This window comes from Charadrius vociferus, unplaced genomic scaffold (genome assembly GCF_000708025.1).
Source record: "Charadrius vociferus isolate BGI_N301 unplaced genomic scaffold, ASM70802v2 scaffold429, whole genome shotgun sequence".
In the NCBI taxonomy this organism is placed as follows: domain Eukaryota; kingdom Metazoa; phylum Chordata; class Aves; order Charadriiformes; family Charadriidae; genus Charadrius; species Charadrius vociferus.
Window position 1 is genome coordinate 1,570,128 of NW_009650250.1, and position 22,760 is coordinate 1,592,887.

General features: G+C 37.2%; 1 protein-coding gene across 1 annotated transcript in view; it reads right to left on the reverse strand.

Moving 5' to 3' along the window:
• Positions 1–6,376: 6,376 nt before the first annotated feature.
• WAPAL (wings apart-like homolog (Drosophila)) overlaps positions 6,377–22,760 on the reverse strand; it is a 68,303-nt gene continuing 51,919 nt past the window's right edge. The window contains exons 8-18 of the mRNA XM_009893028.1: positions 22,061–22,288; positions 16,960–17,071; positions 15,864–15,961; positions 14,146–14,222; positions 12,750–12,925; positions 12,310–12,425; positions 11,424–11,585; positions 10,093–10,300; positions 8,811–8,899; positions 7,646–7,741; positions 6,377–7,272 (exon numbers count right to left, since the gene is read on the reverse strand). Of these exons, the coding sequence (XP_009891330.1) occupies positions 7,207–7,272; positions 7,646–7,741; positions 8,811–8,899; positions 10,093–10,300; positions 11,424–11,585; positions 12,310–12,425; positions 12,750–12,925; positions 14,146–14,222; positions 15,864–15,961; positions 16,960–17,071; positions 22,061–22,288 (1,428 nt within the window). The 3' untranslated portion in view covers positions 6,377–7,206. The remainder of the gene's footprint in view (positions 7,273–7,645; positions 7,742–8,810; positions 8,900–10,092; positions 10,301–11,423; positions 11,586–12,309; positions 12,426–12,749; positions 12,926–14,145; positions 14,223–15,863; positions 15,962–16,959; positions 17,072–22,060; positions 22,289–22,760) is intronic.

Sequence of the window (22,760 nt, forward strand, 5' to 3'; positions counted from 1 at the left end):
CTGTCATTCAAAAGCCACTTCATTTGGTCCCAGGTAGCAAAGTTCAAAAACCAAAGCACGTTCTCAGTGATTTTCAGAAGATCTAAAAAAGCTGAAGCTACAGTCTGTATGTTAATCAAACAGCACAAACCAGTTCTCCTGAAAACTTGGGAATGCTAATCACAAGTGTTAAATAAAATTTCAGTTGCAGTGTATTTCATCTTTGTATAAGACTCTTAACACTGTATGACAACACTAGGATCACCATATATTTATGTCTTCTTGTGAGGAACAGAAAAATTGATTTAGTTCTCTCAGAATGATTTTTTTTTTTTTTTTTACAGTCTTAGACTGGATGTATAATAGATTAGCATATCATTCTAGAGTACTGGTTTGTCCCAGCAATTTTAATTGATGTTCTACAGGAATATATAAATGACATTTGAAGTCCTATATATACTTGGTTTTGTCTCATATTTGAAATGATACTTGAAGAACCATTATAACCCACACCAAATAAAGAAGGAGGAAATTTTATGATTATCTGGGATAAAATAGTTACAATTTGTTCTTGCAAAATCCTCAGTAAGATTCTCATTGTAATCTAAGCTATCACTAATGAAAAAATGCTGTTTTGCAAGATGAAGCTCCATGTTAAAACTGAATGATGTGCATGAATATACTGAGCACACAAATTCCAATTGGATTTTTCCATTAGGAAGATTAACTTTTCCTTATTAAAAATTTATTGTCAGTTTTTAAAAATAGTTAGGGCAAAGGAGACTATAAACAATAATTGCATCACTTCTGTTTAATTTATAATGCTCCATTTCTGCTGCTGAAGTATAATTTCATTATAGCACTTTAAGCTAGACAAACACAATGGCATTTTTAATTTAGATAAGCTAGCTTTGCCTTAAAATTTCTTGTTGAATGAAAACAAAAATTGAAAGTACGAGCCAGCAAAATGACACCAGATGTTATACAGCAGTTTATGTAACATTTCTAAACTACTTTTTGAGGCTCAGTAACCTGAATACCAACCTTTTGAACCTAAATTCCTGCCTCAGGTAAAGCTGTGACACAAACTGATCTTACGGCAAGTTTGCCTTATGGTTTGTACTTAAATTCCATTCAAAGAAAGACTAGAAATTAAACAGCAGATCAGAAAACAACATAGGCCAGATATTTTAAAACGTTCTGCCCCAGAACGCTTTCAAGAGCCACACGTTTGGGGTAAGAGGCCAACGCCCCATCCATGAAAAAAACCCGAAGTACCACAACTTTGGAATGGTGCAGCAATGCCCTTCACCTTGATTTTCATGCATTAGGTACCGGTAACAGCAGAGAAACAAAATGATTACGTATAGAGAGATACATGTCTGTGTGCGTGTGCACACACATACATTCCCACATAGTTATCACCAAGGTTTGCTTTCCACCAAGTAGAATACTGTAACGCAGAAGGAAACCGAAGAGCAGCAACTGTCAGTAGGGCATACATCACAGCCACATTCACAAGTCTCTCTCCGTCAAACAGACTAGTTAAATACATTTTCTTTGGTCAATTACTAGCTGGAAAAAAGTAAAATTATTCCTAGTATCTGTGGGGTTTTTTTGTTTGTTTGTTTTTCTATTTCCATCAAATTGTAGCCCTTGTAAGGTTCCTCAAGTTTTAGTTTCTATTGATTAAACATCCGTGAATCTGCAGGAGAAAACAATGCAAATCAAGAACCTGTTGAAGAAGTCTGGTTTGGGTCTTTAACAAATATATTAAATTCAGGTGGTAAATCTTCATATCCACAATTAAACATAAACTCTTTGGCGCACCTTTGACTCAAATCTTTCTCCTGGTAGAACATTCTCTTTTCAGTGTCTTTATTCCTTAATGGCAAGAATACGTGTAATCCTCTTATGAGGGTAAAGTGACAGAGCTAGAAAGTTCAGGGAAAAGAGCAACACACACACAAACCATTATTGCTCACTCACCTGACCGACACTGCACTGTTATAATAGGACACAATCACAGGGTCAGCTTTACAGGTGGAATGAAAATCATTTAATCCACTCCATGCTCCAGGTTAACACCCTTCCTCCCCACTTTTAAAAAATTAAATGCAGAGACACAACAAAATCTTCTGTCCTAATACAGGAAACAAAGAATTGCCACACTAAACAGTAAATCAAATTAAAATTCCTGTTATTCTTTCCTTTACTCCAAATAAGAGTCCTCTTTTCCTCATCACCTAATTTTACCCTACAAATGTTTACCCTACTATTATTTATCCAACAGTGAACTTTCCCCTAAACAACTTGGGACCACCTAAGACAGACGAGAATTTTGGGTCTACGCTGTGGGCACAGAAGGAAATAGGTATTACTGTCTGAAGAACTCTTTCTTCTTTAGTAGTCTAACTTTCCACACATCAAGAAATTCTTTGGCCTTTACTCTTCTAAGCTGATGAAATGGAAGCTCAACTTGTAGTAGCAAGAGTTGGGGGTTAGGAGACTTAGAGATACAGTTTGGAAGACAGGAGGTGAAAGTTATGAACGTGTCCGTCTTTCAAATCTCTCTAGCGGAGTTCACTTTCCTCCCAATGAGGGCTGCTCCTTCCAGGGCTCCTTAAAACATCCTCTGCATCACCAGAGCACCTGCTGTCACACACAGAGGTATCATACCAAGCACGGCAACCCCAGGCTTAACATACAGCAGCAAACTAAGTCCTGTTTTCACAGTTGGAATAAAGATCCTTGTGGAATTAGTAAATCAATTTACCCTTGGATGAGGACTTCAAGCAGTTGCATTATTTAGAATGGTTTCACTTTTATTTACAGTAAGACTATCTGCACCTACTGATGCTGCAAATGTCTTAATAAATTACAGCCCCTTTACAGGACTTTAAGGTAGGTTAAAAAAAAGAACATATATGAGTGGCTTCTCTTCCAAGTAGCTAAAATAATCGAGTGGTGTCCTTTACCCAAAGACAAATTAACATATTACAGAGAGGAGGAAAAGCAGCAGCATCAAGAATTACACTGGCCTAGTTTTGAAAACTCTTGGCTAGCAGGATACAGGGCAAATTCCAACCTCATTATCTTCAAAAAGCCAATTAGCAAGCCATCCTTTAAGGAAGGGCTTGATGCAGAACGGCAGCTACTTAAGTCCTCTTTATCTTTTGCCCTCAAATACACATTTTTGGTTTCCTTGCCATATAAACAGGGAAAGCACCACATTAAAGAAAAGAAACTTTACTGAAAAAGGCACGTGGGCTTGCCTGGTAATAGCACCAGCCAACCAAGAACACTTTGACTGCTGCTTACTCAAAGGAGGAATTATGCGTGTTTAGAAAGGAAAAATGAGGGAAGACAGAATACTCGCTAGTCCATCTGACACCAAAAACATCTTTTATCAATTCAGTGAGGTACTGGAGCCTGAAAACATGGTTAAAAGCAAGAACTTCTGTTAGAATATTCTGTTACAGAAAAAGTTTAAAAAAAATAATCTAACACCCTAAAAATGGTAAGAGAATTCCCACTATCTTCTTGTCCACCCCTAAGCAGCAGCCCTGCAGTGATTATCCAGCTCCCTAGCAGAACCACACCATTACAGCCACACACTCGGCACAGATGCTCAGCTCAGGGGGAGAATGAAGCTTTTATACCTTTGTGATCACTGTCCAGTCTTCTGCTCAGAGAGACCCAATCTGCTGACAGCACAAAACCAACTCCATCAGGCCAGCTTCAGAAATCATCTCCAGCACCAGTATCTGCTTTTACATTAAGCTTCTGCTAAATCAGTGCTGCACAGATCATGCCAGATCAATTTGTTATTATGCAAATCATCCATTCTGAAACAGTCTAGAAGTGAAATAATCTATGTGAAAGGCTACAACTCCCCAGTCTTCTACAGAAGCTTCACAATTGTCCTGTTAATCTGAAAACGCTGATGTCGTCTCAACGCATCCCCACCTAATGCTTCCATTACATATCTACCAACAAAATAAGCAAGAGGAAATACTTTGACCAGATGATTTTTTTTTTTTTTTGGAAAACGTTTGCTTACACAAAGCTGTATTTGCCTCCTACAGTGCCACATACTAATAACATACTGCTCCATATTTCAAACTCCAGTAACATCCCTTCACAGTACAGAAATAAAGTTACATTTCGCTGATGCTTGTTGAAGTGGTAATAGATGACACATCACATTTGACTCGCTTTACAGCTCATGAATTATTGCATATTGTACCTGTATCTAGTGGTATCATTTAAGAAAAAACACATGGGGAAAAAATCTATCCTAAAATTAAAGTATCATTCATATTAATAGAGAAACAGAGCAATGCGCATAGTAATTGTCTCATTTTTCACCGAAGAAGCCATTAACATCCTCCCCCCGCAATATGAAAAGTATGAGCATAACAAGAACTGCCCCATTCCCCCTGTGTTACCTTATTTTTGTTATTCTAACTACAGCTCTTCACAGTTGTTACCTGCCCCTTCAGCTGAAGGATCAATAGCAACTTGTGTGGAGAACTCCAAAAATGCATCAAGAGATTGATTACATCCTCTCCAGAAAATCTGAAGCCTTGGTTGGTTTGACTGACCACAGCCTCCAGTCCAGGCACTGAATTTTGTTGTCCCAACACACCAGTGAAAAACGGAGCACTACCGTCAGGATGCTCCTCTCTCTTTTTTTTTTTTTTTCTTCCTCCTCTTTTTTTTTTTTCCCCCTCCTTCTAATAATTTACCTGACACTGCCTTCTTTCTGCAATCACTCAGAGGAGTGTTTTATTACATGTTAAAAGACAAGATATGTATTGAAAGTAGCAATTTTATTTGAGTTAAAATTATTTACAAAAACCCAAAGACATACTTCATGAAACTGGTACAAACTATTTTTCCTGCCGTTGGCTTTTGCTCCAAAGATCACAGCTGAGAAATACTGTATAAAATAAAAATAGGATTGGATTCAGAAAAGTACTCTACTGTTCTAATTTCCAATTGAGAGTATTTACACAAATATTTACAATGGAAAAAAAGTTACTTTAAAACTTTAATTTGCAAGTTGGCCTCAAGTACCCTTTAATGCAGAGTTATTTGAGGGTCTAACACACAAAAATGCACTGCAGTTCACAGGGTGATTTCTCCCCCCACCCTCAAAAAAAAAAAAATATCTGCATTTGTCAGTGCTTAACAATTAGTTAAATTTAAAAAAAAAAAAAAAAAAAAAACAAAACTGTTAAACACTGAGGTAAATCAATTCCCAAACAATTACCAGTGTAACAAAGAAAGGTAGTTGTCCCTGCTTTCCCCCATCATCACATCTGTATTTTATTTTCTCTTGCCATCTCTCCACAGAAAACTACAGAATCAATTTGAAATCCATTATAGGTGAAAATCTCTAAAATCAGAAAACAAGAGGGGTAAAATATTCAATAATTTCCTCCTGTTGTAGATCATTGACATAGAGCTTTTCTCTCTCTCAATACTGCTTTTTGTCTTTCAATCAATGGGGAATACAACCTCAAGAACTTTTCTAAGTTACACTGATAGGCTAAGTTTAGAAGGTGATGAGAGAAAACGCAAAAGAGTATGACCAACATAGGATTTTTGCCGCTAATCAGTTACTTCCTTAGAGAATTCCCAACAATCTGCATTATCAAAAATAGGAAGACGTAGAAGGCAGCCACTGTATGTAAAAAATTTACAGCTGGCACTGATACAAAAGCACGAGTTCTTAACTTTATACATGGAGATAACACAAGATCTAAAAGCAGGTTAGATTTCCTGTTATTTCCCCCTCATTATACATAGAACTAATATTTTTATGGCTTCAAGTTTTACAAGTTCAATGGAATAACATGATGTAATTACCTATACAGGTATTTAAAAATGTCAATGAAGCAGATCTCCCAACAGTCTGCAAATATTCAAGACCACCTTAACAAAAATAATTACCAATTCTGTTGGTCTGAATAATGAGTGCAAGAAAAAAATTGCTTAAAAAAGTCATGTCTTTTCTGGGATTCTTTGTTCCACTTAAGTCTTCAAACACAATGCTCTGCTGTGAACTAGACCTCAGACTGAACAAAATCTTAGCTATATCAGCAATTTAAGGCTTTGTGTTGTATGCATTTAAACTCTGTCATACTACAGAAGAATGAAATAGAAAGATTATGTCAGCTGGGAACATTAATCCCCATTGGTGTTTTAGCTTCTTTAAAATTCTTCCCCCTAAAACATCCAAATTCTTTGTATTGAGCATTATAAAATACATCTTGAGTGCTTCCTTGAAACAAATTAAAACAGCATTTCAAAGTTTTTGCTTATCAGAAGTGTAAACTACCCTGGGATTTTTTTTTTATTTTTTTTTTCTTTTTTTTTTTTTTTTTTTTTTTTTTTAATCAGGGCACAACTTTTTACAGTTACTCTTTCTTTTGTGGATAACATACCCTCAAATGGCTTTATGTGTTTATGGGTTCGCATGCTTCTTGGAACTACAAAGTGTTATGGTCTATCGGTTTACAGTACATGGGCCATGACAGTTTTAGAACCGAGAAATAGTTCAACAACCTAATTTCAATCAAAACAGTATAAAAAATAAACTATCCAATCCTCGCCTCTTTGGATTCCAACAAATTTTAAATATAGACAGTAGTTAAAATCACAAAAGTATTTAAAAATTTATATTTTATGATTTTGGAATTATCTAGTAATAAAAAAGCAAGAGCAAATTAAACTCAAATAGGAGCGGTGCTGCTGTCCAGAACTTCTTTATTAGAACATGTTTGATACCTCAGTAGCTAAGCTGCCTTTGCACCTGGCTGGCATGAAACAGTGGCTCAACAGTAAACAGCAGTTGCACTATCAGCAGCAAGTTTTTCCCCTTGAAACTTGTCACGAACAAAGCAAGAAAAAAGATCGGGAGGGTAAACCCTGCCAAAAAATATTTAAATACTGCACTGCATCATAAACAGCATGGTTTCTTTATTTATTTTCCTCAGAACCTCTTTCCCCTCATTTTTGATAGTTGCAGATTGATGTAGTAACTGTCTTTTGGAAAACGCTGAATGCATGGTTAAGAGACCAGGTAGCCTTAAAAATCCGAACACGAATGACACAGATGAATGCTCTTGGTATATCCTTCAAGGACTTCTTTCATGACGACTTCTTTTGTCTAAGGGTAGCTCCAGCATTAGAGTGCCTGCAGCGGAAGTTAAGTATCTAGCAGTGTTCCAAGTATTCAATCACCCTAGAGATAGATTTCTGGCCTGTTGTTCCAACAGCACACTGGAAAACACAACAGAAAACACAAGTAACAAACAAGCATTTGGATTGCCTCTTTAAATATTTCAGTTACGCTCATTTCAGAATTTTAGTATTTACAATTACGTAGCAGTAAAAGCAATTAGGTTCAGGCAGAGCATTCAAAATCATTTGCCTGACTAGTCACAATCAAATGGAATGAAAGTAGCTTCATTCCATTAACTACCAAAATAATGACAGATAGGTCTCCAGTATTTAAAACCAGAAAAATCATCCTGTGCTCTTCTAAAGACACAGCTGAAAACTGGGAAAGGCTTCTAAAAACGTAGGGACTGCTAACAGAAAACACAATTGCAAAAATATCTACAGATATCAATTTAAAATATGTATTACTTACAGTAAGATTCATAAAACTGAGAAATTTTTTGAGCATTTCAGTCATTATCGAGAAGTCTCCTTCAGGTAAGTACTCCCTCACAGTAGTCACATTGATCTAAGAAATAAAACAGTATTTTAATTTGGGAAGTATTTTTCTGACCCGGAACTATGTTACTCTGCAGGTGAGATGCAATAAGACAAGTATATTCATCGCATAATTAAGATGGCTTTTGTTCTCATCTCTACGATTCAAGTCTCTCTTAAGCAATACTCGTATTTATGTTTCTAGGAAACAACAATTGCTAAAATCTTTTGTTGTTGTTTGTCTTTTTCATTAAAGATCATTACCACCGTCAGACCTCCCCAGGACCTACAAGACTATCAAGAACTAAAAACCCCACCAGATTACTCTCCTGACTTGGAGAGAATCTCCCTTTATAAATGTTAAGGGCTGAGAATTATTGAACTTATTGTCAGTTGTCACTCCAAACGCTGAAGTTGTCTGGAAGCTAACTGGAGACAATGTACAGAACAGCACGTTAAAGACCATTTCTGCCATCAGGGTTAATTTAGACAAGCCTGCAAGCAGGTCTGAGCCTCGTTTTCATTTGAGCATGTATTTGACAGGGGAGTTTACGAAATTCTCAGCCATAGAGTTCTATATTTTAACTTCAGCTTTCTATTATATATTTCCAATCCGAGACAATCATCTTCAACTAATACGGGCATACACAATTTCATGTCATTTCAATGGAGGAAAAAATAAAGCAGACTGATAAAAAATACTAAGTCTGATGTTAACTTGCTTATTGAAACTACTGAAAAATAAAGCAAGCTTTTATAATTATAGAATGGGCGAGCCGATCTTCCTTTTGCTTTTCCGAGCGAAGTTCATTTGTTGGCTAAGACTAACAGCTAAGGGAAGAGAGGCAGAAAAGGTTAAATATTCAATTCCAAATTCAATTCCAACTGTTTTTGATAAACATACTGATGTTCATAAAATTTGTTTTGGATGGAATACCTCTGGCAACTTCCCACAGAAATCTCTCTCTCTCTCTGTAGCTTCATCAATGTACCAGCTCACATTGAACCCTGATTTAATAAACCCATTTCAATCCTGCAAATTATTACTTCACTAAAAATTGTATTGGACTTAAGAGCAAGTTATTGACTTATTCCCTTACTGGACTCTCTTGGCAGAGACAGCCTAGAAGCAGTGCCGTGTAGGAGGCCACAATGCAGTCTTCCATGTGCTTCCCAGCATGCTGCAGAGCTGTAAAGAGAGACAACCCAGTGTATTGTGTTCTCTAAGCAGCTGGTATCTTTTACTGCTTCAAAGACAATCTTTCATTATCACTTTTCAGAATTCTTTTTTCTCAAACAAAATGAGCTTTTAGACTGAGACTTCAGAGGCAAGAATCACACAAACCCCTTAGTTACTAACTCAGCAGCACGCTCTTCAACAGAAAAGCGCTGTTCACTCGCTTTCAACTCATTACATTGTACAGTATTTTATTAACTGCCATTTTAATGTGCAAACAGTATGCTTAACACACCGAAATACAAATATAAATGTTTCATGCAACACTATAAGCCAGTAAGACTTCCACCAAAAGAAGTTTATTTTATTAAGCATAACAGATATAGCACTTTTTGTAACGACTCAGCATGTTTTAGCAAACTGCAACTAGCTGCAGACACTAGCTGACGGAGCTACAAAAAGGAGGAAGGATGTAAAGCAAGGCTGGAGAAAGTAATATACCGCACCTACTATTAGAAGATTAAAACACTACTAGAAGTAATACACTGCACCTACTATTAGAAAACTAAACAAGAAGGACTGGTGTTTCGGGCCTGATACATTTTCCATTTACATAACTCAGCTTAGAGATACTCAAAGTCCTGGAACAAACTACCAAAGATGCGGCACATCTAGGTACCTGAGATAGCCCTGACGAGTGAGAAAAACTCAGACACAAAGACGACAGGGACAGAAGAAGCGTAAGTGCAAATAGGGAGGAGAGGAAAAAAAATTAATGTAAAAGTAGCATGAAACAAGAACAGGTCACGATACCCTGGAAAACAAATTAAGGCAGATAACTTTCAAGGCCTGTTTCAGAAGAACAAGATAAAGGCCTAGAAGCCATCCTTTTCAGAATATTTTTACACAGAATGCCCCTAAAAAGGTTTGGGTTTGTTTGGTTGTTTTTTTGGGTTTTTTTTTTAGAAGGAACTAATAGAAGGTACTATTAAGAAAATAAAAAGTTGCATAACTTTTTCCGCTGCTCATGCTTCAGCTCTGAACTGCTCCTACTTATGACCTGTAACAGTTTCACCTGGGGGATACGCTAAGGAAATCTCAGCCTCAGAGACTGCACGTAGCTGGGAAGCAGGGGACAAGGCGGGAATTTATGCAATCACAGAGCTCTTTGCCTTTTCTGAGCTCATCATGACCAGACAACGTACCTTTATTAAGATCAAGTTCTTCATCATCTTCTTCCTTCTTATCTTTCTCTTCAGTACTATCTGACTTTTCTGTGGAGACCCACTGTATCTCCCCACTTGTCTCTTGCCATTCCCCACTCTTATCATGCTGAGCAGTAGGAGCTTCTTTAATCAATTCATCTGTCTGGCTCTCGGCCAGCTGTGCCGCTCGCTCACGCTCAAGAAATAGCTAATGGGAAAATTTCAGGAGAATTTCTATTATAAATTAAACCCTAAACACATTGAATTAATACTTGAAAGTTTACTTCCCCTTCACAGCTCAGCCCTTACTACAGTCAATCTGCAATACTTTTCTTAACAATAGCCTTTTCTTCTTCAAAGGAAGCCAGAATTTATCCCAACACTAATGCTGCGCTCCACAGAAAAGGCCTCCCTCCCTTCCTCCCTCCCTCCCCAGCGCTGAACCAGTTGGCAGGCTCCTCCTGGGCATCGTAAATGTTTAATCGTTTTCTCTGAGACACAGCTTGAAGACTAAAAGTTGCCATATTTTCCTGTCCATTTTTGTTCTCTACCAATCCTCATTTTCTGTTCTTTTCACGCTAGCTACCCCCTCTTCGCTCTCTTCACTCTTCCCTTAATATGTAAATTACTCTTTCAAACTTTTGCTTTTTAAGTGACTTAACTAGGATGTGACTGAACCAGCAATCTCATATTGTGCACTTACATCCTGCAAATTGTTTTCCAAACCATACAACCACCAGTTTTAAATATTGCTTTGCAGAGCTATATATAAAGATATTTAATAATAATATTTTTATTGTTGATTTTCCTTTTTGTCTGCTGCCGGACAGCCATTTCATATAGCTAAATAGAAGAACTGCTAATAGCATCCATAAAATTACCTCAATTGAAATAAAAAGGTTGTACTTCAAAATCCCTTCAATTCTTTTATTTTAGGTTGCGTGGTAGAACTCGTTTACCAAAGTTATTGGTGGATTTATTTTTTTTTAACAAGTTAGTCAATACAACATTTAAGAATGCCGTTTCACATCTGTATTCACTGCCTCTATATTTTACTGTTCTTATACGGTATGATTATTTTTTTAAGTTGCAAGCTCTCATAAATATAGTAGTTAAAAAAAACCCCAAAACTATGGTACATAAATCCTTTAGGAACAAGAAAAGTAAACTCCAAGTTGGGGCGGCACCCCTCTTCCCTCCCTGTGCTGTATTACTCAAAATACTAAACAGAAAAAAAAAATTGACAAATCTTCATTGGTGAGTTCTCCTTTCCCCCTTGATAGTCTGATAATGAGAAATGGTAACTGTTACAGGAAAACCACATTTCTTACCTGCACTAAAGCCTGAACAGCATCTATCTGTCCAGTTATCTTTAGGCTATCATCTCCTTCTCCCGTACAGAACGAGTCAAAAGAACACGATGTTTCCATATTGACAAGACAGTGCCTGTTCCGAGCACTGTATTCTACTAGATTGATCAACAGACCCAATCCCTGCCAGAATTGGAGAGTCAGAGGATTACACACATTAAAAAAAGGACAATGTAGCAAAAAACATCTATCCAGATAAATGTCTTGTTTAGGCCTTATCTTTCTGAGGATACATGGCTGGCTAATACAACTTTATGAAACAGTTTGATAGACAGAGAGATCAGGATTTAAAAGAGATATGAGGCAAACCCAAGATCCCCATATACTAGAACTTGTATGCAGGAATCTCCTTTTTCCAATTCAGGACACAAACATTTTTAAAGATGAGATTTTATTTATAGATTGGGGATTCAGGTGTCCAACTTTCAGCTTATATTCTTAAAAGACCCTTCACATACACAATTTCACTGTTGCTATTTAGGCCACACAGACCCATTTTCCATAAGCTGAGGTAAATCTGACAAAGCCTTTATCTCAAACAATAACATCCGCCGTATGTCTAAAGTCGGAAAGACATTTGAAAATTAGGTAATTCAGAGACTTATTTAGCTAAATTTCTTTGTTCGTCTAGCAGTGCACTTTTTCCCACCGAACACAGGGAAAACGGTTAGAGTTCAAAACCACCAAAACCTCCTGGAAACCTCCTTTAGGTACCTCACAAAGTATATATATATATGGTCAATAAAAAAACCTATAGAAGCGGCTCCTTAATTTGGAAGCAGAGTAGGTAAATATCCAAGAAGGGGGCAAATCCCCTTTTGTTAATGTAACAAATACAATAGCTTACCAGCACCCGAATATCAAATCTCTGTTCTTGAGGTAGGAACTTTGGAACCTGAAGCACGCAATTCATAGCTGTGCCTATCAGACCATCTTGTTCACCTGTTTTTGTACTACCCCATTCTGTAAACAAAAAGAGTTCAGAGGCTCAACTTTGAATATACTCATTTTCATCACTGTAAGCAGATTGGTAGAAACCTTTTGCCTCTAAAGATAAACGGGACTCTCTCAGCCAAAGCACACGTCTTAACACTTAATACTTGCAAATATTCCTCCAATTTGCAAAGACAAATTACTGATCACTGTAAAGCAAGCATCTGCCTTACCTAACTGCTTTATTGCACTGCACATGGAAAAAACACAATCAGTGAGAGAAGAGGGTTTACAGTAACATATTATTTGATGCTTTAACACAGAATATGCAAATCTTTTTTTTGTTTCTTTTACCGTTATCATTTGTTAGGTTGAGCAAGACACCAATGATGGCCCTCATACAGTCTTCCACTGCTTTACCCACGTGGTTAGTTACATTCTGGTGAGGCAGAGGCTTATTGTCTGGCAAACAGATACTGTCTTCAGCACGATTATATCGCTGGATTAACTCTTCACAATGCTGCAGTGCTCTGCAGGAAGAAGATGTGGAACAAAATTACCCTAACAACATACAGGACATTTCAGCCTTGTACTCATTTTACCAGGAAAAAAAAAACCTCAAATACAGAGTTTATGCAGAATTTTTCCAATGCACAAATGCCCAGTCTGTAGGGAGAGATAATAAACTTAATCACCTATAAAATCTTTTATGAGCTCAAGTGAAATTGTGTAAACAAAACCCAGGAAGACTTTGTCGCTTAGAGCTTTATCAGCTTGAGATTTCAAAGAACAAAAGTTAATTCTTCTGTCCAACTTCATCACATGGTCTTACAAAAGATATCCCCTCTCCCTACAAACCCTGCCCCTCGTATCCTTTGCCAATGAAGGCACAATGTTATTCTGACAGCACTACCTAAACATTCTTGTTGTTTGTCCTCAGAGCCATTTCAATTCTGTAAGGAATACATAAATGAAACATGACTTCCTAGCGGCAAAATCTGAATCTCGTAACACTACTGGACCACAAGCATGATTCTACTGCATGCCATTAGTTTGATATTAAACTGATAACACTGATTTCAATTACAAACAAAACTAAAAATGTCAAAAATATACATTGTCTAAATAGCCTAGCGCACCATAGTTGTTTGGGTTTTTTTTTTTAAAGTACTCAAAATATCTAACCTACAACCATGAAATTATGTTTCCAATGAGGTCTGCAGAGTCAAATTTTCAGCTTAATTTGCTCTCCTATGAAGAGCAGCACAAGAGGGATGCAATCTGCCAGTGAACTGAGACCTCACCCAGATTGATAAATGGGTTAGAGGTGTTTGTACAAGCATCTTTGCCAGGGAGAACAGCTCAGAACAGAATTTCGCTATTCTAATTCTTAGTTACACTGTCAATTCTGTTATGCTCCATTTCAGTAAACACTTTTAAGCATAATGAAAACACAATAAATAAGTGTAGCTTCCCAACCGTCCTCTTCTACGTCCATATTAACTCACTACAGGATGAACTCAATCCACAGTTTACAGCCTCTACAGAACCAACAATAGCAGCACTACGGATTGGTAGGACTTGGGTACTTACCCACACCCCCACCTAAATGAGCTTTAGCATTACTTCATGAAAAGCAACAGTAGCCAGTACGTGGTATTCCCCCCCTAGAATCTTCTGGGATAACAAATTTATTTTTTGCCCTATCATGTGCAGTGCTCTGCAAAAATGTCTTTTTGTTACAACTTACTTAGCTGAGGAGACTATGAGTTGTGAGTCTTTGTATGCTATCAGATAGCTCTGATTTTCTGGATTATGCACAGTTACCTAAAAAGGAGAGGAGAGAGTGATATTAAAAATGGGACTTATTTTTTCTTGAAAAAGAAGCATTCCCTTCCCACTTTATTTTCACACCCCACTTTGAGTTCCACATCTTTTGGTTATTATCCAGTGTAAACTTTCACTTATCATTGTCCAAAATTTCCTTGGTGTTTTCACCTTGTTATTAATCACACAAAATTGTGGCACTGAAGATAAAAACATCTTCCCTGATATAGTAAATACCAAAACCACGTGGCAGAATGTTCTGCCACAGCAGAACGCTGAATCTATATCCTGGGACTACAGTGTCCCAAGTCTGTATGTACATAGGTGTATGTAAATATATATAAATATATAACACAATACAATTATATACATAATGTTATTTTTAGGACCGGACATCAACTCCACTCCTGAGAGCTTATTCTGCATCTAACCCTAAAAAAAAAAAATATCAAGTTTTTCCTTGATTCCCTTGATTGAAATTCAGAACCAATTTTCAGAAACAGTGAAAGTTCTCTGAAATTTGCATGCTTTGGTGTGTTGAGAGATTTCTGTCATCTCTCCCAAGTTCCTAAGGGTCTTACTACATCACAAACCACCCTTAAGTTCAACTTTGAATATTTTACCACTAAACAAGGTTGTTCTGTTACTTGGCAATTGCATCTATCAAATACAAAAGCAGACGTTGTATCTGAACATTTTTCTCTCACTGTTCAGAAGGCAGGTAAAGAGCGAGGTTCCATTCGTTTTTAAGTAGGCACCCTTGAATTAGTACTTCAGCAATCCTTCATCTTTCTCAGTTTTTAGCTTACTATTCCGCTATCTTTGAGTCTGTCCTTCTATTTTAGTGAAGAAAGCAAATTACCGCTGTAGCTATTTGCCCTCTGACTTGGGTTTAAGGTGTTCATTAAGATTCATTGACCTGTACTCTGAACCCGAACATCGCTTTCTGATGCGGAGATGTATTGCTAAAACATCGTAACACTCTTCTGCTTAAATATCACAATACGGAAAGAGTAACACTAGCAACAAAAAAGAAACTCAGCAATACTGTAGGGAAACATGCTCATGATTCTTGTCAATTAAGCTCTACAAAAGTACCATGTGTTTTAATTCTGTCCCAAGTTCTCATCAAAAACTATTTCCCACCTCAATATGCACGCTCAACTGATTACAGGACTAGTCTGATTTTGAGGGCAGTTTTCTCTCTCAGCGCTTAGCCAGCTGATGCTTCAAAGTAGCAATGCTTAAAATATACATCGATTTATTGCTTCTAAGAAAATCCTGGTTCTATAGTGATGAGTTATTACAAGACACACACTAGAGAGTCAAACTCATGCTTTGAAAACAGCACCCATAAACAGCAGCTTTTTGTAAAGACTTAAGAAAAAGCATAATATTACATTCAGTTATAGTTACAAAAAAACCAAACCCTTGCAACGTTGTACATACATACAGAATAGTGAAAGAAATTTTTAACTAAACATTCCAGGAAGACAAACATCAGAAAGTGAGTATCCTCTATAAAAAATAATCAACATTATAGCATTATTGTGTAACTATATATTGAAAGAATGTAACACTGAAAAGGTCTGGTAGAGAAAAAGTGGTTTTCAAAAATGCAATGCGTCTGCTCATACTCACGCTTTCTAACACCCGTAAACATCTTTCCGCACCCCATAACGAAGCAACCAATTTCTCTTCATCTTCATCACTGCTTAGGTGATCCACACATTCTTTAACTAAACAACAAAAAGAAGTTGTTTTCCACTATCAGTAAGAGGTCTTCAAAAGTGGAGTGCACAAACTAAGCAGCTACTCAGAGTTACTATCAAGCTTGTTTTACACTTAACAAACAGCTCATACTAGGAAACAATGACAAAGACACGATCAGCATTCCAAATCTTTTCATTTCGCCAAGTAAATTAAAAAACCCCCAACCTTACAATTTTGGCTTTACAAGTTTGTGATTATTGCCACAAATTACCTATATGTATATTTTGTTTTCTACTGACGATGAAGAGACTGTACAGCATATGACTATGTTCCTTAACTGTGATACATTATTTTACCGAAGAGAAAAAAGATACAGCACGCACACTCTCCCCAGACTTTCCAAGTCTGAAACCATGTGGAAGTTGAACACTTTCAACTCTTCAATCCTTCCTCTGTCCACCCCTCTGCTTACTTGAAACCACGCTTTATTCAGCTCAAAAATTCATTTTAGAAACAACCCTTTTCCTATCTGCGAGATGCTGATGCAGAAAGGCTAACGAAGACATGTCTTCAAAAAATATGGAAACAAAATCCCACCATTTCTTCTTGAAGGGCTGACTTCCTCTGGGATGTTTAGTTACAAAATATCAGGCCTGAAAATAATTCTAGAAGACTGTAAAGGAGATTTTACTCTAGAATAAGCATGCTGTATTTGTGTGCCGTACAGAGTATGTAACACAGTAATCCGTATTCTGTCTAAGCTTAAGCCACTTTTAATCTCACACGTTATATGTAACATTATACACATTCTGTTCAACCTTGAAACTACTTTCAACCCCACATGCAACAGATTAAAGTCACTAACATTTCCCAGTGACCTGATACCAACTTGTGTACTTCAGAACATTGCTGAGAAAAATACATATTTCTATTTTTAGCCACAAAAAATGAACATTAAGAAAAGCAAACATCTTGGTAAGATTCACTGATTTTTCACACTGTCAAAGCAGCATCTCCAATATACCTTTATCTACAATATGATCAAGACCACCCAGAAGTCGCAGTTCTTCTTTAAACCAGTCCCCAGCTCGTTTTGAGGTGAGAGACAGTAACGTCTCCATTGCCAAATGCCCGGTCTGAAAGAGTTAGGTTCCAGAATTAGTGAAATCATCATATGCGGCTGTAGCAAATACATCAAATCATAAAAACACACATCATATAAACCCCATAAAAACAAAGTTATAGGTTCTGAGGAGAACCACCACCAGAGGGAGCAAGAATGGATTGAAAAAGATGCGTATCTAAAAAAGAAAATGACTTGGTACTGATAAGAAGGTATTTTGCATTTTCAACAACTTCTTTATTTTATTAATAGCTTAGAAAACCTAAGCAGCCTTCTTTCATCTGTTTTTCTTGTTATCAAAAACAAGTGGAGGAAGGAAATGGACAAATCAGCCAGGGAGGAAAAAACCCAAGAAAAGCCACAGTGAACACTGCTTCTCTGTCTCCCAGACACATCGGCTCTGCTGCTTGTAGAATACATTTGACTTCTATGTAGGTATTTTGTGTTTTTAATTTGAAACTCATAAAAGACAGCAATTAAACCAAAGCACTGTAGAAAATCTTACTATATTTACTGATTCCTTGTTTTTTTTAAAAAAAGAGGAATACATATCAAAATTCAACAACAGCAAAGATAACTTTCCTTGTCTTTTATTTTGTCCCTGCAAATGGAAGTTGAAGAGATTTTGCGTGATTATCTTAGTTAATCCCCTGCAATATTTTTAACCAAAACTAACACCATTTATAGCTAAGACTATAACTGGTTTTTCCAAAAGCCTCTAATACAAGGCAAATGTTAATAACAAAACATATACATACATATACATTTATACCTACACAAAAGCACCCAGTATAGACTTCTGTAACACCTGGAAAATGCACAGGCAAATCTGGACTACTATAAGCGTAATCATTTCACATATGGTATGTAAATACATCAATGACAGGTCAGAGAAAAAGCCGTAAGATCTCATTAGAGCCAACTGAATTTAACCCCTCTCAGGTTATCTTCCCCCCCGACACATTTGATCTGCAACACTTCAAGGAGGGCTGTGCTTATTCTGCGCTGTGCAGCATGTTCCAGATACCGGTTCAAACCTCAGCACCTCCTGGGAACAACAGTACTCACCAGGCTGGAGGAAACACCCCATTCTCTCGGAAAACCAAGTTATAAATTGTATGATCCCACGCCACCCCCCCATCTTCAGCTGCTTTCCTTGTTTTCAAAGTACTGATTTTCCAAGGAGGAAAAGAAAGTTGAAGATTAGTCTTGATAAAAGAAGAGTCACCACCCAAGACTAGTTATTTCTGTTTTTTTAGGAGCAAGCTCTGCAGCGCACAGTCACTGGTGAGCACATAGTTAGTAACAGCATTTCTCTAGTGTCAATGGAAGTGTCCTTGGGTCATGACAGTGTTGTGGGGGACAAGAGAACATGAGCAGCAGTAAATCTACAATAGGTCACTCCGCCCTGAGTCAGAGGCATCTCAATTCCCCATCACAGAGGAAGCACAGACAAAGCTGCAATTACTCCTGCAACTGTTCCACCACCCAGGAAACTGCTAACTAACTGCCTTTAATTGCCAACAGCCACTCATCGAGTCTTCCCACAGGAGGGAAACTAAACAAACTGGGTTATAGAGTGTTCTCATCTCATCATTGGGAGATACAAGATCCAAACTCTCATGTTTTTAAAAACCTGTAAGTTAAAAACATAAAATACCCTCATCTCCTTTAGCATTAAGCAATGGATGGAGAACTTGCCTTCTGAAGCCAACCAAACGAGAAAGCGTTTTGAGGAAGGAGGGGAGAGAACCTGAAGACAGCAGTTTGACAGGTCCCTAGCTCTCTGAAGCTTTCCCAGCCTCTTCAGATGATTCCTTTCACTTTTGTAGACTGAGCTCGAAAATATTGTGACGCGGATATCTGACATCACGCATAACCTCAACCAGATTGATAGAAGCTGATTAAAAACTCTCCTTAGAGATCTTAACGGCTACAGAAGATTTAGGTAACTTCCCAAATACCTTCACCGTGAAAGCTCGAAGTCCACACAATATTTAAAATATGGTGCTTAGTTTTCCACCAAAGGGCAGTAAGACTTCAAAAAACTCCAGGAGAATATAATTTGATATTTATACTACTGGGCATAACAACAGAATTTTCAGTTATTCTTTTTTTTTATAAAAATGAATTAAACCTTGTAACTCTGCTTTTGAGGAAAGTAATCCATTCTATTCAATTTTGCTGTCAATTACTATGAAATTTTATCACCAAACGTTCAAAATATGGTTCCCTTAAGCTTTCAGCCTTATGCTGAGAGTGAAAAACAATAACCTCTTCCACCAACTGAAAAGAGCGGTCACTTCTGAAGATTTGCGTTATGCTGCAAGCACCAGCTCCAGAGGGCTATGCTGAGCCACAGGCAAGTGCCATTTGCTAACATGAAGGCTACGTTGTTCAGGTTTTATCTTCTTCTAAGCCAGCAAAAAGAAAAAACTGGAATAAATTCAACCCCCAGAGAACTCCTTTTCAATTTCTAGATTTACATTTTTAATGTTTATAGCAGTCTAGGAAACAGAACCCTTTGAATACGTGTTTAAGTACTCAAAAATTAGTCCAATCTAACTTCTAGATAGTCACACAAACAACAATGTCTGTGGAAAGACAGGCAGCATTGATCATCTTCCTTTGATCTGTGTAAGATTCAAAAAAATGAAGGTGTAACCGGTTAGGCACAAGCTCAAGTTATCAAAACATCTGCTACAATCCTTCAGTTTCTCAGTGGGTATGTCTGAGTCTGAAAAAGCACAGATCTTTTCTTTACCCCCAGAAGATCTGCATTTTTGTTAACGCTTTCTGCCTGTCATCTGGTACAAAACAGAGATTACTCATTATATCTCATGACAGAGACCTATGTGAAAGCAACTTTATCTTCCACATACGAAGTTCATTATTGTCTCAACTTACCATTGCTACTATCATAAATTGGAAGAGAATCTAATCATCTCATTTGGCTTGCATATATTCTCTAAACGCTATATAGTCTCTGCTTCTAGATGGTGCAGCTGGGAGGGAACCAGTTTCCATCTGTGAGGTACTACAGTATTCAACACATTTACAACAATAGCTCGACATCTTTTTAAGAAATAAATGCCTCAAACAAAAAAAAACAACCAAAAAACAAACAAAAAAATCAAAACAACCAACCAACCAGTTGAAACTGATGGCCTGAGATAATATTACCATTTACTCATGGACAGCTTCCTCACAAGACAGAGTCCCTTTTAATATATCCTCTTCCTTTAAAACCCATGCCTAAGAAACCACAAGAACAGAATTACAGTTCATAAGAAAGTATCAGGCCAGCTCAGATCATGAATATGAGAAATAGGAGACAGTGGTCTGTGTGGCTGGATGCTTTAGCAATGAGGAACCTGTACCAGCTGTTCCAAGCTTAATAAAGGGAGCTGTCTTACATTTTATAGCGCAAAAGATATCCTGGCACTGACAGGCTGTGAGCTACGTGAGCTGCCTTTGGTGCCAAACCAGCCCTGAAATAAGACACTGATTACACCGATTCCTAGCTGGTCACCACCTAGAAAACAAATTTCATTCGGTGTTCATATCTTCAGATTGTATTGCGTGAATTCAGAAAGTAAGCTGAAAGTGCAGAAAATAATCTCAAATTCATTCTTCCTTTGCAGATTTCAAAGGCAAGAAAATTAATACGAGCCCCCTACCAGCACGTTTCATAGATTTGTAGGAAACAAGCCTAAAACTGAAACTGTGAAACCATTCTCCTTTGTAACCACAAACTGATTACCAAGGTTAAGAATTATGTCATCAATATTATCTTCCTCCCCCCAAATCCAGCTCTTTCTACTGCTACATAATACTGACTGTTCATACCAATTCAGCTATCTGTTCCATACCTAGAATTTTGGGGAAAAAAAAAAACCAAAAAAACCCAGACCCTTCCCAAACCAACAAAGTCACAGGAACTGCAAAAGAAAATGCCAGCTCAACAAGGCAAGATGGAATACAATCTTAACTGCAGATTACTGGCAGGAGTTGAAACATGACTTGCAAAGATAAAGCTCTAAAAAGCTCATTTCATAAACAGTAAGTCAGAAGCTTCTCCTGTTGGGTGTAAGTATTGCATGAAAAATGGCAAAAAACCTAATAAGAATCTTTACAACATTAAAAGAATGTATTACAAGAATTTAAAAAGATTAAGATCATACTAACATCTGTTATACTGAAATATGGTGAAAGCAAAAACACATTACTAATTTTTGCCATCTATGACCACTCATCTAGTCAATCTGTCATCAATTCTTTAAATACACTCATCTAAAAAGCCTTGCAACTTACCCTTGATTTTTCAAGCTAGCTTGATGCTAGCATCCAACCATGGCCAAATTTAAACAAACAAATTGAATAGAATGGATTACTTTCCTCACTCTGTTGCAGCTGAAGACACATTCATAAAAAACAAGTATGTTTGAGAACGGAAGGAAAAAAATTCATCCACATATATGGTAATCAATAGATCTGCCACCACACTTTGGGCAGAGAGAAATCAGTTTCTGTAGGACAGATTTTTGGTTTTTTAATGGGAGAACCTGCACCACATTTTCAATTTAACAGACAATACTCTTATTCCCATGTAAGAACCCCTATTGCTTGTGAACGTGTATTGGTTAAAATTTAGGCAAAGAAAGAAAGTCAAATAATCCAAACGTGGTCTTTAAACACATGGTTATTTAAAGCGTTACTTGTTTTCACTTGCTCCCTTTAACTAGCTAGCTACCCCTAGCAGGAGCGAATGGTGAATCAGACAGCTGAAGAACATCGTGACTTTATCACACTAACAGCCTTTTAGAAAGGAAATTTCAAATTTAAAGAAGAAAATACTTCGTATATCATATATACATAGAAGGTAGACAAAATGTCATGATCCTTAGCTGGGAGATATGAGATAAAGCATGATGCTTACAAGTTCTATTATATTAAGCATTCCACTACTGCCAGGGCTTTCAAATAAAAGCATGATACCCACCGTGATGTTTTCGAGATCAAGATGTTTGTTGTGAACAGTTTCACACAGTCTCCGAATTTTTTCCTTAATTTTATTCATGTCTTTTTCATTCAGCAGCTTGGCAGAAGAAGCATCTTGTTCCAATTCCAAAAGCCGTATCATCAGATCTAGACTAGCTCTGTCTAAATCCATGTTCAAACGATCTCTACTCAGGATGTACATTAGAGCTGCTGTACAAAGGGACAAATTCTTGGGTTGGGAGAGGAAAGGAAAAAAAAAAGAAAGAGTTTTTAGTAATCACGTTAGGCAGACCTTTTACAATTTTTAATAAACAAGATGGATATTTATGAAAGAAAAAGCCCGACAAGTCCCAATCTACACTAGCACTTGCATGACTACTTACTGTTGCACATAGATTACTTCTAGCAAGTTACTAATGCATCCTGACCAATACAACTGAGACAGAAATCACTTAATACATTTACAAAACCCTGGTAGAAAAGCAGGGTTTTCTACTCGTAAGGGACTCGGTGCTCCAGACAGAATAAAAATGGTAACTCCAGTAATACAGTATTATAGAAGAGACAGATGGCAGGGAAACAAAGTGAAAAAGCACAGGGTACACGGCAAGGTAGGCGAACATTCTGGTTCGATAGGATAAGGTGGTGACAGCACCAGAAAAAACTGAGATCATGGGGACAGTGTCTGCATGTGAAGGGAG